This window comes from Zootoca vivipara, chromosome 3, assembly GCF_963506605.1.
Source record: "Zootoca vivipara chromosome 3, rZooViv1.1, whole genome shotgun sequence".
NCBI classification, from domain to species: domain Eukaryota; kingdom Metazoa; phylum Chordata; class Lepidosauria; order Squamata; family Lacertidae; genus Zootoca; species Zootoca vivipara.
In genome coordinates this window covers 40,212,705-40,227,089 of record NC_083278.1, presented here as the reverse complement: position 1 = coordinate 40,227,089, position 14,385 = coordinate 40,212,705, and the positions used below count along the sequence as shown (strand labels likewise).

At 42.4% G+C, this 14,385-nt stretch overlaps 1 protein-coding gene across 1 annotated transcript; it reads right to left on the bottom strand.

Moving 5' to 3' along the window:
• Positions 1-12,719: 12,719 nt before the first annotated feature.
• Positions 12,720-14,105, bottom strand: HTR1E (5-hydroxytryptamine receptor 1E). Its single transcript, XM_035109442.2, has one exon. It carries the CDS (start codon positions 13,934-13,936, stop codon positions 12,842-12,844), a length of 1,095 nt encoding a protein of 364 aa, XP_034965333.1. The 5' UTR covers positions 13,937-14,105; the 3' UTR covers positions 12,720-12,841.
• Positions 14,106-14,385: the final 280 nt, after the last annotated feature.

Here is a 14,385-nt window from a genome sequence, read left to right as displayed (position 1 = left end):
TTCCAAGCCAATAGTACAATATCAACAAACTTGATTGTGTCCAGAAGGTCTGCAGCCCTACCTATGAGGAAAGATGAAACGAGTCAGGCATATGGAGGAGAGATGATGGAAAGGCAATATGAAGGCTGTCTTCAAATATTTCAAGGGCCATCATATAGATGATGGAGTATAAAAATTTTCTGCCCCAGAGGGAGGATTCAAATTATCCCACTGGTGCCATGAGCTGTTTGACAGGGGACCAGACAGCCAAAGAAAATGGTGGGTTTTTCTTAATTTGAGATTTTAACTAAGAAGGTGCATGGCCAGCTTTCAAAGATGTTACAGCAGTGATTTTCTGATTCAGCAAGAGTTTGAATTTGGATAATTTTCCAAGTTCCCTCTAATAATAATAATAATAATAATAATAATAATAATAGACACTTAGATTCTAAGCAGTCCATTTATTTAATGCATTTTCTAACCTGCCTTTCAGGTCATATTGGCCTCAGAAGGCAGCTTACAGGGGAAATGTTAAAACCAACAAAACTTCAAAACAACAAAAATATTATAATTTAATAAAAAGAGTTAAAAGGCTTTAATTTGGTTCTTAATATTTTGTGCTATATTTTATTCTTAATCTGGATATTGTTTTGAAATGGGTTTATCTTGCCTTTGAGTTCTGTATGCTGTGTTGCTTTGAGTTATTTTGTATTGTATTTGACCTACACTTTGTATATTTCTGAGACCTTTAAAATGTATTTTATTTTGATATTGTATGTTGATTCGAGTGCTTGTATGGCATTTGATCCTTATTTTGTACTGTATGTGGTTTATCTGTTCTGTTGTATTTGACCTCTACTTCAGAGCATTCGAATCTTTGTCCCATTTGTATTTGATTTCTACTTTCTATGCATTACTTTGAGAGCAATTAAGACACGTTCTAAATAAAATAAAAGACTGCCCATGGCTCAGCCCAGAAAGGAGCCCATAATCCCCATAGGCTTTACAGGCGGGACCAAGACTAAGGCATCTGATGCCAATTTCAGCCTAGGACAAGTTCATGTGGGTGCAGGTGCTCCTTCAAATAATCTGTTTAGGGTTTTAAATGGCAAAACCAGCACTTTAAATTGATTCTGGAATAGACAGACCATGGAACCAATACAAAAATGGTATAATACAGGCTTCCCCAAACTTCGGCCCTCCAGATGTTTTGGACGACAATTCCCATCATCCCTGACCACTGGTCCTATTAGCTAGGGATCATGGGAGTTGTAGGCCAAAACATCTGGAGGGTCGAAGTTTGGGGATGCCTGGTATAATAGAACAGCATCCTCGCTGCTGCCTTCTGAACCACTGCAGTTTCTGGCTCATCTTCAAAGCCAGTCTCATGGTAATCACTTTACAGTAATCTAGTCTGGACATAACCAAAATATGTAGAAATGAAGCTAGGACTGACATCTCTAGACAGGTTTACCAACCTAAGCTGCTTAAAAGTCACCTTAGCCCAATATCATTCTAAGGCTCTGTAACTGATCTTAGTGCAACCCCATCCAGAACTTGTTGCATCCTACCATTGAACACTCAGTAAAAAGTCCACCGTTGTCTTTTCTTAGCTAGAGACTGTATTGTAGATTTATCGCTGAAACACAATCCTGAACTTAAATACAAAGCCAATGGGGAAATTTTGCCAGTTAGAAATTTGGTGGGTTGGGTAAGCTCACTTCCTACAGAGATAAAGCACTGATTCAACCAATATATATTTGGTTGCATTCTAATCTTTGTTGACTTTTCTGAACTGTGAGTGGTACTACTACAACTAATAGGAATTCATCATCACCACCTTCTATTTTAAAATGATATTTATTGCTCTCAAACAAATCCATACTGTAAAGACTTTTCAACAACTATCAACAGCAAATGTGCAGCGCACATCACAGCAATAGACTTATAATACTTTACAGATCAAGAAAACATTTGAGGAATCCAAATCACCTTGTAATATCAGCCAGCACCTATATAAGCTCTTCCCACCATCAGGTGAGTTGCTGAGGGTGGCATACCCCCTTGTTTTAAGGAGAAAACAGAAACCATCCCTCATCGAAACAATCCTTCTTAAGAGTGCCCTGAATTGCCTGATGGTGTGGATGCTGTGCAAAAACACTAATTAGTGAGGGAAAATCTTGCTTTCATGCCATCCATGCCACAGTTTATGCTAAGCATAAGACAAAATCGGTTACCATATAAGTGATATCTTTTACCAGATCACATTTCTTATTTGCTCAAGTTTGCAGCTCTAAGTCGAGAGTGTATGCTATAATTTGATCCAATAAGCATAAAAACAAGTTGCAAAACCGATCAAATGCCACAAATTTGACAAGTGCTTAAATTTCAGCCCCCCTTGTGCTTGAGGCCCAGGTCAAATGGCCCTTTTGCTCTCCCCCTGATTGGTGTGCGGCCCCCAGAAGGTTTCCCCAGAAAGAATGAGGAGAAAAATGCTTCCCACCTGGAATGAACCTGGAAGCTGTTGTGTGTGACACATCTGCCATGGCCCTTCATCACACCTAGAAGAAATTTTGATGGAGGTGAGGAATAGGGAGTAAAATAGTATGATGATGATGATGATGATAATAATAATAATAATAATATATTATTTATACCCCGCCCATCTGGCTGGGTCTCCCCAGCCACTCTGGGCGGCTTCCAACAGAAAAATGAAATAAAATAATCTATTAAACATTAAAAGCCTCGCTAAACAATACACGGTGGAAAGATTTGTATAAGAGCTTTTGTAGAATCAGTAAGGAGGAAAAGGATGAATGGTGACAACATTAGAAAGATAAAATGGTGACTAAAAAGTTAAGAAAAGAAAGAAATGAAAGAACTAAACATAAACAGCATATTAAAAGAAAATGAACATGAATAATTTTTCATTGTATGCTCTTGCCATGTGTTCAGTGAAGTTCATCTTTATGACAACAGTTCTATTCACATTCCCAATTCCTGGAGAGCATCAAAGTAGCCAATAATTATTTTATTCATCTTATAGTGGAGGGTCTTTTTCCTTTCCACCAGACGGGCTCTTTGTTAGTTTTAGATCACCATCTAGTGGTGAAATCGACAACAGATTTGGTTCTAAAATAATTTCCTTTAAGAAAGTAAATTGAATGAAAATGTGTGTGTTTTGACATTCTGTCTGCCTACCATCTGTAACAGAAGGAGCCCTGAAGAAGGAGGTGTGTTTTACTTCTCTCCACAACAAAGCCCCAAAATGTCCACATGGCATCTGTTTTCCTTGTGGAGATTTGAGACTTTTTTCACGTCAATCTGTGAATTATTTTTTCATCTCAAACCACTGAGAATTGGAACACCCCATGGAGATGATGTGGTCAAGCTTTGGGCATGTATACACAGAGCCACATCAGTACATTAGCTGCCTTCTGCGGATGCATTTTTGGTCAGTGAATACACATTGTCACCTTCTTTTTTATTGGTACTTCATTCCTTTGGTGCTTTGAAGGAGCCTTTTGCAAGGAGCCTTCTGAAGTGCTCCTTGCCTTATGCAGAAACGGAGAGCTCCTTTTCTGGGAACCTCTGGAGGTTCGGGGTGGAATCTTAGGTTTTCAGGCTGTACTTGTGTAGTCATGGAGATTCACAACAACTCTCAGCACAAACTTACAGCTCCCAGGTTTCTTGGAGAGAAGCCATGACTTCTAAAGAGGCACAAGAGTGCCTTCAATGTATGGTGTGGATGTGATGTCATTTTAAACATACAGTGCAGAAGTGACTCAAGATGGCCGTGACTCATGCAGTAAGTTGTATTTAACGAGAATTGACCCTGTGTCAAGTATATAAAGCATTGATCAGATCATCTAAGGATACAATGATCAGCTGTTCTTAATTTTATTTGGGGTGAACATGGTGAACGTTGATCAATAATAGCAAATACACTCAAGATTGTTTCTGGTTTTTGTAATGGGAAAGAAAAACGTGAAAGGCAGCAAGTGTCAGTAAATTTAAAATGTAAGCCACGCATACACAAGCTCAGGAACTTTAGTCCCTTCTGTGTTAGTGGAACCAGAATAGTTACAACCCTCTAATTCCCACATGGCAGCCGCTACAAATGTGGGGCAGGTAGGGTGGGATATTTATATTGGGTTAGAGCCAGACTAAGTTAGTTGCAATTAGGTGCCATTGAAATCTCGTTAGCCCTGACTGAAGCCCCAATGATTTCAAAAGGAACCAAGTGCAGCTTACTTACTAATTTGGGTCCAAACCACTGTGCTTAACATGTGAGTCAGCCCAGGGAGCTGGACTGTGTCTGGGGACATGTAATGCTGGTGCAGAGAAGCTCCTGGATCGGGTGGTTAACTGTGTTGTGCCAGTGCTTCAAAATTGCCTCTTTCCATATGTACCTACCTGGTTCCTCAGATCATCTTTGAGGCCCTTCTCTGGGTGCCTCTGTAAGTAAGGTATGATATGACAGGTGGCTACTGTTGAGAGGACCTTCTGAGTGGTGGCACCCTAATTGTGGAATAGTCTCCCCAGAGAGGCTCCCCTGAACATACTTTGTCGTCAGCTCTAGCCTCTAGAAGAGAAGACCTTTTTGCTTTTAATCCCAGCTTTTAAAGAGTTTTTGTCTGTTAAATCTGAGAGGGTGTTTTGCTGATTTCTCTCTCTCTCTGCTGCTCAAGCTTTTATGCTGCATTGCACTTTATTATTTTTGCAGTTATAATTGAATATATCAGACACCTGGAGAACTTGGCACCATTAGGAGGGATATAAGCAATGCAATTAAAACAAATAAATATATTGGGTGGTATATGACTCAGTCATACCTGGAGCATACCCACTGAACTGAAGACTTCCATGATTCTACTCTGAGACTGACTTAATGATCATCTCACCCATTGTTTCCTCATGGTTGACAAGTCCTTCCATATATTTTACAGCAATCCTTGTTGGTTGGCTTAGTGACATTCAGTATACAACAGGTAGACTCTTGGCTTTGCGTTTGTAACCATTCTTGACTTTCTCCATTATTTCAAGGAACACATTCTGTGCTTTTTGGCATGCTAAGTTGCACAATAGCACTAAAGAGAAAGACAGTGAGGGAGAAAGAGAATGTTATTGAGCCAAATGTTGCAGCAGCCACCCAGCACAATACAAATATTTTTTTAACACCTCACTAGGTGCAATCAGATTGCTTGTTTACACTCTGTTTCATCCTTCAGGTTCTTCTGTTTATTATTTTAAAAATCTAAGTTCCAGGGGCACATTATTATATTTATAATATATTATATTATAATTATATAAATATATTATAATATAATATATTATATTATAATTTATATATTTTATTATCTTTCAAGGCTATTTTCCTTTTAAAATGTGTGTGTGTGTGTGTAAAGTGATTGCAGCTACATCTTGAATTCTTTTCTTAATATATTACTTTATGATGAATGAAAAGCATGGTACAGAATGTGATTCACGGATACCATTTCTTCTTCCAGAAAAAAATGATTTTCCTTCTGCTGTATGGCTCTTTGGGAAGCTGAATATTACTGCTGTTAGTGAACTACACAGAAATGGGTCATAAGGTCATGCATTTGATTCATGAGCCAAGTTCAAAGTGGTTTGCAGAATTGTTAGCCTGTGAGCAGAACACATGTTGACCTGTTTTAAGATTTGGTTCCAAGTGGCTCTTACATAGGAAGAGAAAATGAAATATAAACTATGTTCCATGTGTTCCTGACAGGAAATAAAGCCACAGAAAAAGTCCCAAGTTGTATTGTTTCATCACAATAATGTTACACCCTAACCCCAAGCATCACAAATAAGCATTGTAACAGCAAAATGCTCTTGTGTGATACCGTAGGATCAGTAGAGAGATGATGACCTGCAGTATACTCAATTGGACTGTAGGGGGAGCCATGGGCAAGGAATTAATGTGTTACCCCCATCTTCTATTTTCACCTAGCTATATGTGATGTTAGGACATTTCACTTTTCATGTTTTTCCTTATATGTAGAAATGGGATAATGATCACTTTCTGGAATAATCAAAGCTTTAACAAGAAGCACTTTGCGTGATAATTTGTACTAGAGGTCTGTGCCCAAAGTTTTGGCTGGTTCGTTGAAATCAATAAGTTCTATTGGGTCACTTTCACAATGACCTCCCTTGCTCCACAGTTCAGGAATGTTGCTACATGCGGCAGGAAGGAGGAGAGAGGTGTGCCTACTGAAATTTTATCTTCCGTGCCACTGTTAGAAGCAAGGGATCCCTCTCCTCTTTTGCATTTGGTCATCAGATGGACAGAGCCGAAAGGCTGTGCAATAGGGATGATGGTGCAACTGGACTTCTCTGCGACCCTTCCCCTCTGCAGGGAGGTGGGACCGATTCGGATGGTCCGCCCTGCCACTTAATGGATCCAAATGTTTTCCAGAATGTGGTAGGGGATGCCTTATCCCATGTTGATGGCCTTTCAGTTGATTCCCTGGTGGCCCGCTGGAATGCGGAGATAAGCAGGGCTATCAACTGTCTGGTTCTGAAATGCCCTCTCCAATTGCATGGAACCTGGACAGCTCCATGGTTTTCCCTGGAGCTGAGGGTGATGAAAGAATCACTGAGATGGCTAGAGTGCCGGTGGCGGAAAATCCCTGGATCCCAGCTTAAACATGCATTTTCCATACATCCACCTGTGAACCATCAAGGAATCAGGTGCTTCCAAGGCAGGGGTTCCCAACAAAATTTTCTCGAGGACCCCTCATCGAGCTGCTATTGTGACAAGGACCCCCATTAATTCCTAATCCTAAATTTAAAAAGTGAGAGCCAAATTAAGAGTCTTTTTTTTTATATTTATACGTTTTTTACAGTTACAACAGAGTACTCCATCAGTATACAGTTAGTTTTAATTTTTAGTTCTTAATGAGATGAGTTAAATCTGTCCTTTGAGTCCATTATTTCTGAAATATTAGGTTCCAAACTTGAAACTTTCACTCTGAAATCCGACCGCATGTCGAGCCGATTCCTATATTTGTTTTTCATGAAACACACGGAAGAAAATGCTTGCTTTGTTTACAAACACTACTGTTTTCCAAAGAGGCAGCGCGCGCCAGGGAGGAGGGAGGGGAATGGAGGAGACAGGGTACCTGCGCAGTAGCGCACAAATGAAGCCGACACGCGCAAAGCATCTTGGGGAGGTGAGCGTTAGTAGAATGCGCGCGCTGCCTCTTTGCAAAACAGACTCTGCGCTAGACTCTGCTCATGCAGGAAGCGGCCAAAACAAAAAATATGTTATCATACAAAATATATTTAATATATTTTTTATTCTAATAGCATCTTGCGGACCCCTCTGGCATAGCTCGCGGACCCCTGGGGGTCCGCGGACCACCTGTTGGGAACCACTGTTCCAAGGGTCCATGTTTCCTGCTTCTTGCAGGGATGCTAACCAGTTCGGGCAAAGGGGTTCTATTGCAGTTTCAGTACTTACAGGGTCTTCTTGTAGAGCAATTCTCCATTTTACTGAAGGGAGCACATTTCCTCTCCTTTGTTCTCAACGCATTGCCAAAGGTCTAGCTCAGGCCAGCTACCCAGCCTGGATATACGGTAATTCAGAGGATTTTGCATACATCATTTTCTTGGCAACAGCTGCTGTGAATTATGGCCACTCATGGGAGATAGCTCAGGAAGCCTCAAAGAGAATTCCCAGCTGTTGCATTCTGGGTTTAATGGTTACAAACTGTAAGGGATGCATTGATTCTGTCTTTAACTGTTGTCAACACAACATTTCAATTGACCGGATTCTGAGTAGTAACCATTGTTACTGCTGCTGCCATTGTTTGCTCTGATTCGCTGAATAGGACTGGCGCTTGTTCTCATTACCTTCAGAAAGTGTTTCAGGGTCATCAATAAACACTTTAGTCTGAACTAATGGAGGGTGCTATTTGTATTGGGTTAATGGCTCTCTTCAAGGTGGAATAAATGGAAGCACTTCTTTCCAGGTTAGCGTCCTCTTTCATATATTAACCTTTTTAAAGGGAAAAAAAACCATAGTTCTTAATCTTATCATTATATGCCATGGAGATGGGGGTGGGTGTCAAAAGCTTGATTGTCATCTATACAATTGAACTCTGTTGCTCTCTGGGCTTGTAAAACTCTTTTAAGAATAATGAACGAAGATCGCATTCCATGTTTTCCTCTAATTTAATCTCTTCTTCTTCTGTTGTTGCTTTCAAATAGCTAACAGTGGTGGCTGGTACTCATTGGAACTGATAGGGAGGAAGGCAGGCAGACAAACAGTAGGTGGCGCCAGAGCTAAGGATAGAAAGAGCCAATTAGTTCCAGTTTTGTCCCCATTCTCCTCCCTCCTGAGCTCTACAAGGGAGACACTGAGGGAGAGAATAGACAGGCATTGCTACCCCTTGGCCTGGTTCTGAGTAAGAAAGCAGGGAGGGGCAGGGGGCTGGATGAGGGCAGACTGAGATTGATGAGGCAGTGACCCATCTGCCCTCCATTGTTAGCTACTGCGTCTCTCTGTGGTTGTTGTTTCTTGTACCATCACTTCTTTAGCTGTTGAACTGGCATGGTATTGCCACAGTCTGCAAATCTTTTTAAGCGTGTTTATGTTTCTTTTTGACATCATGTGGAGTTCCTTACCTATACTCCACGCTGAATTAAGAGCTGGGTTGTCAAATGAAGGCAGAGAAAGGAGAACCCAAGCGCCACCAGTGATTCTGCAGAACTCAACTGGTGAAGCTTTTAACAGAATGGAGATAAGCATTATCACCTGGAAATGTTTGCAAATTAAGCTACTGTGAAAAGCATGGGAGCAGAAGGCAGTAAAAAGGGGGACGGGGCAGGGAATGACTAGGTAACTAGGGGAGGGAGAGAAAAAAATGTGAAAGCCTCAGGTATGAAGCTGCTGGTCAGAAGCAGACAAGGGCAGAACTCCTTTACCTTGGAAATGATACGCATCTCTTATTGCTACAGGAGCCTGGTCCCCTTTTGCATCCGGCCACCCGAGATGTAACTGCATATTGGCTTTCATTTTCATCCCTCAGCTAAGCTGAGAGACATTAGCTGCAGATGCTTCACATGGTGGGTGTGCTTGTCATCCTGAGGGCCGCACAGCCTTCAGGAAGAGGCTGCATGCCACTGGTGGGTGCAGGCTCAGCCAAAGATGCTTTGCCACTGTAGGCAAGGTGCCCCAATGCCACCCGAACCCCCACAATGCCGCCTTCTGCGGAACCAGGTCAGCAGCGCAATGGTGGGGTTGGGACAGGGGTCAGATCTGCTGCCTAAAGCAAAGGGCTTCACATTGCCTAATGGACGGTCCTTTCCTGGGTGGCTGTCACCAGAAGCAAAAGTGGGCAGAGTAACAGGTGTGTGTTTTACCTTTCTACTGTAGCCTACATTCCAGCTTACATTGCTCTCTCCCATGATTGCAGTTCAAGGGCACATGCCAGCCAGGCAGCCAGACAAAAAAAAAAAGCATGTGAGGAGGGCCAGTCAGAAGTTGCAGCCTGGACAGAGGGGTCAAGGCATGAGACCCTTAATCTCAGGGTCATGGGTTCGAGCCCCACGTTGGGCGAAATATTCCTGCATTACAGAGTGCTAGACTAGATGACTCTCACAGTCCCTTTAAACTCCACAATTGTGTGATTCTATGACTCTGCCTTGAGCCCAATCTGTTTCACCTCTTCTTGTGCAAATCTCATATGCCAAGTCAGACATTGTCCCCAATTGTAAAGTTAGCAACATAGCTCCGCCCCCAGCTGCAAGGCCATCCTCCAATCCATTGTGTGGGAAATGTAGATATTCTGCTTTTACCTTTGAATCAGGACTTGCAGAAATTGACAGAGGCACACTCTTGCTGAAAACATCTGGCTAAGAACCTCTGAGATTATACTTCAATAGCACTTTTGTGTTTCATCCCTGGCTGGCATTGAAGCACTAGGAAGATACATGCATCTTAATTTGTCATGCTGTTTAGAAAATGTGGCTTTGTGCTTCACAGATATTTTAATCGGGTAATCTCAAGCCATCTGGCAAAGAATAAACATCTTCTTTGTTTTAATTATGTACAGCCTTAGGTCTGATGCTAATTGACAATTTGAAAGAAGGTATGGATGGTAGAGAGAGAGGGAGGGAGATCAAAGATTATGTTGTTACTGAATATTACAGTTTATGTAGCAACCAGCACAGATGTGGAAGCAGCTGTAAAGAACAATTAGCACCATTTCAGAACCTGCAATAGCATCTCTCATAATGAATAAGGATCACTCGTGGTCTTTTACTACTGTGTACCAGCTCCTTAATTCTGCAGGGGAAATTTAATTCTTCAGGGGAAAGGTCATTATTGGAAGACGTCAAAAACCCAAGCTGTGGTGATTACAAAACAGAAATGGGAAGTTGCTACTGCTGCCCCCAAATTTCTGTTTTATAATTCCCATGACCGGGAATTTTAAAGTATTCAGTAATGACCCCAAAATACATTGATAGAGGCATTAAAAAAAATCAGCCCTATGTAGCAATAATGGGTTGTATCAAACAAAGTTGCCCTAGACTTTTGCCGGCGCAATGGAACGTCCTCTCACAGTGTGCCCCAACACTTCCCAAATCTGTTCTAGGGGTTCCCCCAGCCACTGGGGGACATACACAAGCCTTGCTCTTATTCCTGCTAAATGCTGCTGCTGCTGCTGCTGGAAAACCAGCATGACCTGAGAGCCAGACAGTTAGCTGATCGGAGCAGCCTTACACCTCTTGCCCATTAGCAACTTTTGCTACTTTTGCCCTTCAGCATCAGCCCCCATTTCCAGGTATTCCTTGTAACCCATTGGAGAGAGCTTAAGAGCGGTTGGTTCGCTTGCTCAGGAGAAAACAAGCATGCATGCATGCATTCTTGGTTAACAACTATTTCTCCTCCCTGCCTTCACTATTTCATAGCAGACGTTGTTCAGGTGAAACCTACCTATCATTACATAATCCAATGCATATTGAATTAGAAGTAACTCCCACTGTGTTGAATGAGGCTTACTGGCAGGTAATATGCATGGGCCAGGGGGAACTCACCTGTTTAGTTTCTGCTTGTTATGCACCCAGTTATGTGTGTCTCTTCAAAGGCGTGTCTCTTTAAATGCTTCATTGATCCTTCATGGATCAATGCCTTGTTGTGGCGAAGGGGCTTGAATAACTCAGAGAAGCTATGAGCTATGCCATGCAGGGCCACCCAAGATGGACAGGTCATGGTGGAGAGTTTTGACTAAACGTGATCCACCTGGAGAAGGAACTGGCAAGCCACTCCAGTATCCCTGCCAAGAAAACTTTAAATGCTAGGATTAAATTATTTCCCCCAGTTTGTTATGGCCTTACTGGATTTAGTGGGGCCATTATTAGGCGTTTGGAACCTGCAGGGTAGACACAGACTTATTTATTTGCTTCTAATTATACTGATGCCCCAACTTTCCTCCAAGGAACTCAAGGTTGCATTAATGCTTCTTCTCTTTCCCCATTTGATTCTCGCAACAACCCTGTGAGGTAGGTTCAGCTGAGAGACAGTCACTAGCCCTAGGTTACCCAGTCAACTTCATGACTGAGTGGCAATTTGGATCCTGGTCTTTGAGGTCCTAAGCCACTAATATCCTTTCACCTTACTTCACATTCTTGAAAAGAAGACGTGGAAGTGAACAGCCTGGGGCGGAGGGGATACTCTTTCCCCAAACAGCTAGAAGCTTTTTAGGTTTCTTGTGAAGAGTCCTGCATAGCACCTGCAAGACTAATTAATTTCGGCTGCAATCTTATACCTGCTCATCAGGCCCTTGATATACAGCAGGGTTTATTTCTATGTAGACAGGCCTTTTTTTCTGCTGGAACTCGCCAGAACTAAGTTACGGTACCTCTCAGATGGGTGCCATTGCCATTCTAAGAAAACAAGCGAGGCATTCATGGTGCGTTTTGGCACCTCTTTTTATAGAAAAAAGAGCATTGCATGTGGACATGTTGATCAATGTACAGTTATCATGTCCTAAAACTCTCTCCTGCCTGTATAAAGTTTGGTCACATGGTTGGGGCCAAGAAGGGGGGGGGTCAAAGAGGAACAGGAGGGCTAAGGGCCCCCCAAAACCTGGAGCCAGTCCTGACAGGAAGTTCCATTGCACAGGTGAAAGTTTTTGCATGAAGAAGCTGACTTTGGATATGACCACATATAATTTTAAAAGAAATTATAGGGTATTCTCTCTCATAGGCACAGCTGTGCTTTAGAAGTGGGTTCATTCCCGTCCCCTATTTGTTTCTTGGTGTGTGTGTGTGTGTGTGCGCATAGATACACACACCATGGCATGTCAGCCAATATTTACCAGGAGAGGCACCAGATCACATTCAGGCTAGGCTACTTAGAGCAAGAACGAGGAGTGGGTCTGTGTACTAGGCCCTCTGTTGTATATAACGGCTGCTATGCTGAAGTGTCAGTGTGCCTGGGAGGGGGGGATAGGGCTATCCATTTATTAGAAGTGGCAGCAAAACAACTTTTGAACGGGGCTCTTTATTTTGCATGTGTCGTCTCAAAATAAGAGAGCGGGGTGGGGAAGAGGCCTGTGTAATTAAACGTATTTCAAACTCATAGTATAGAAACTCATATGCTCATGGTACAGAGAGGTAGAAAACAGCAGTATAGATTTACAAGCTAAGGAGCAATTAAGTTAAAAAGGCAAGCAAAACAAAGTCCCTTTTTTATGAGCAAAAAACCTCCAAACGAAGCTAATAAATAAATAAACTCAAACAGGTTTCCAGTTTCAGGTATCCCCGCCCTCCCCCACAGCTCATATTTAAGGCCCATAAGTCACATGGTAGCTGTCCATAATAATTTTTAAGAGTGTTCCCAACATCTAATGAGTTTTTTAAAGGCAAGTTTAAAATCTTCATTAAAACTAGTGTACAAGAGAGGATTGATAAGAGAATTCACATAACCCAGCCATGTCAGAAAGTGAGCCACTTCTGCCGATACGGTGCTAAGCTGAAGGCCCACAGCGAGCTCCTTGATAAAAAATGGCAGCCAAGACAAAATGAAGGCGCCTAAAATGAGGCCTAGGATGCGTGCAGCCTTTCGCTCCCTCACAGTGGAAATCTGTTGACGGTCTCCAACCAAATCCAGGTCGTTGTCAAAGGGAGAGGTCCTCACCGAAGCATGCATCCTATCAAATTCCATGGTCGGGTCTGATGTGGAGAAGTCTGAGACGCAGAAGGTTTGCGTGAGCTTACAACTCGCAAACGAGTTTTGGCTGTCGGTGCTCCTGCTGCTGAGGTGCCGGCTCGAGCCGCGTTTTTGGTAAAGGCTCTTTGCCGCATGGTAGATTCTGTAATAGAGAATCAAGATGAGGGTCAAAGGGATATAAAATGCCCCAAATGTGGAGTAAATGGTGTAGATGACGTGGTTGTGTTGAATCTGACACTCGCTGGAATTGGTGTTAGCGCTGTGGTTTCTCCAAAGCAAAGGAGGCATGGAGATGCAGGTGGATATTGTCCACACAGTGCCAATCATAACTCCAGCTCTCTTGGCCGTCCTCTTCCTGGCATACTCGATAGCATTTGTAATCGCCCAGTATCGATCCAGCGCGATGACGCAAAGGTGAAGAATCGAGCATGTGCAACAGGTCATGTCTATGCTCAGCCATATCTCGCACAGGAAGTATCCCAAAGTCCACCTTTCCATCACAATGTATGTGATACTCAAGGGCATGACCAAAACAGCGACAAGCAGGTCTGTAACAGCCAGCGAGCAGATTAAGTAGTTGGCAGGCTGGTGCAGCTTCTTTGTCAGGCAGATTGCTGAAATGACCGAAGAGTTCAGAAGCATGGTCAAGGTTGTAATTATGGACAGAGACACTGTAATAAGCATGTTTTCAGTGACAGTTTTGGATCGGACAGCCGTGTCGGCTTCTGGTGTGAAGTTGGTGTGGTTCATCTTTTCAGACCAATACAAACTGCTCAGTGCCTCCTAGGTGCTGGTAGTGCCAAGCTTTAAAGTTCCTCCATTCTGGAAGATCACTAAGGATACTTCGGAGTTGGAGTACGATATCCTAGTGTCACATTTCCTCCCAGATCCAGTTTGCTTTCCCCTCCAGTTTGCTGCTTGCTCCTGGAAGATAAAAGGATGTTTCTTAATAGCAGATCTACCAAGATGGCTTTTCTTTTTTTGTTTTAAAGAATACCCAAAGTGGCAAAAAAGATTCTTTTTTTTTAAAAAAATGCAATATTTAAAACTAGTTTAATCAAGATACAAATTGAACACCCAGACTAAATTATGAAACAACCAAAGACCTCATTAGCGACCCACTGCAGAAGGCTTGGTGGAACAGAAAGGATTGATGCAAACAGGTGGGATTCTGTAAGTAGCACATTTCACAATTAAGG

Bases quoted from the DNA above. Each gene is read 5' to 3' on its own strand.
- HTR1E (XM_035109442.2), bottom strand. From the start codon at position 13,936: ATGAACCACACCAACTTCACACCAGAAGCCGACACGGCTGTCCGATCC.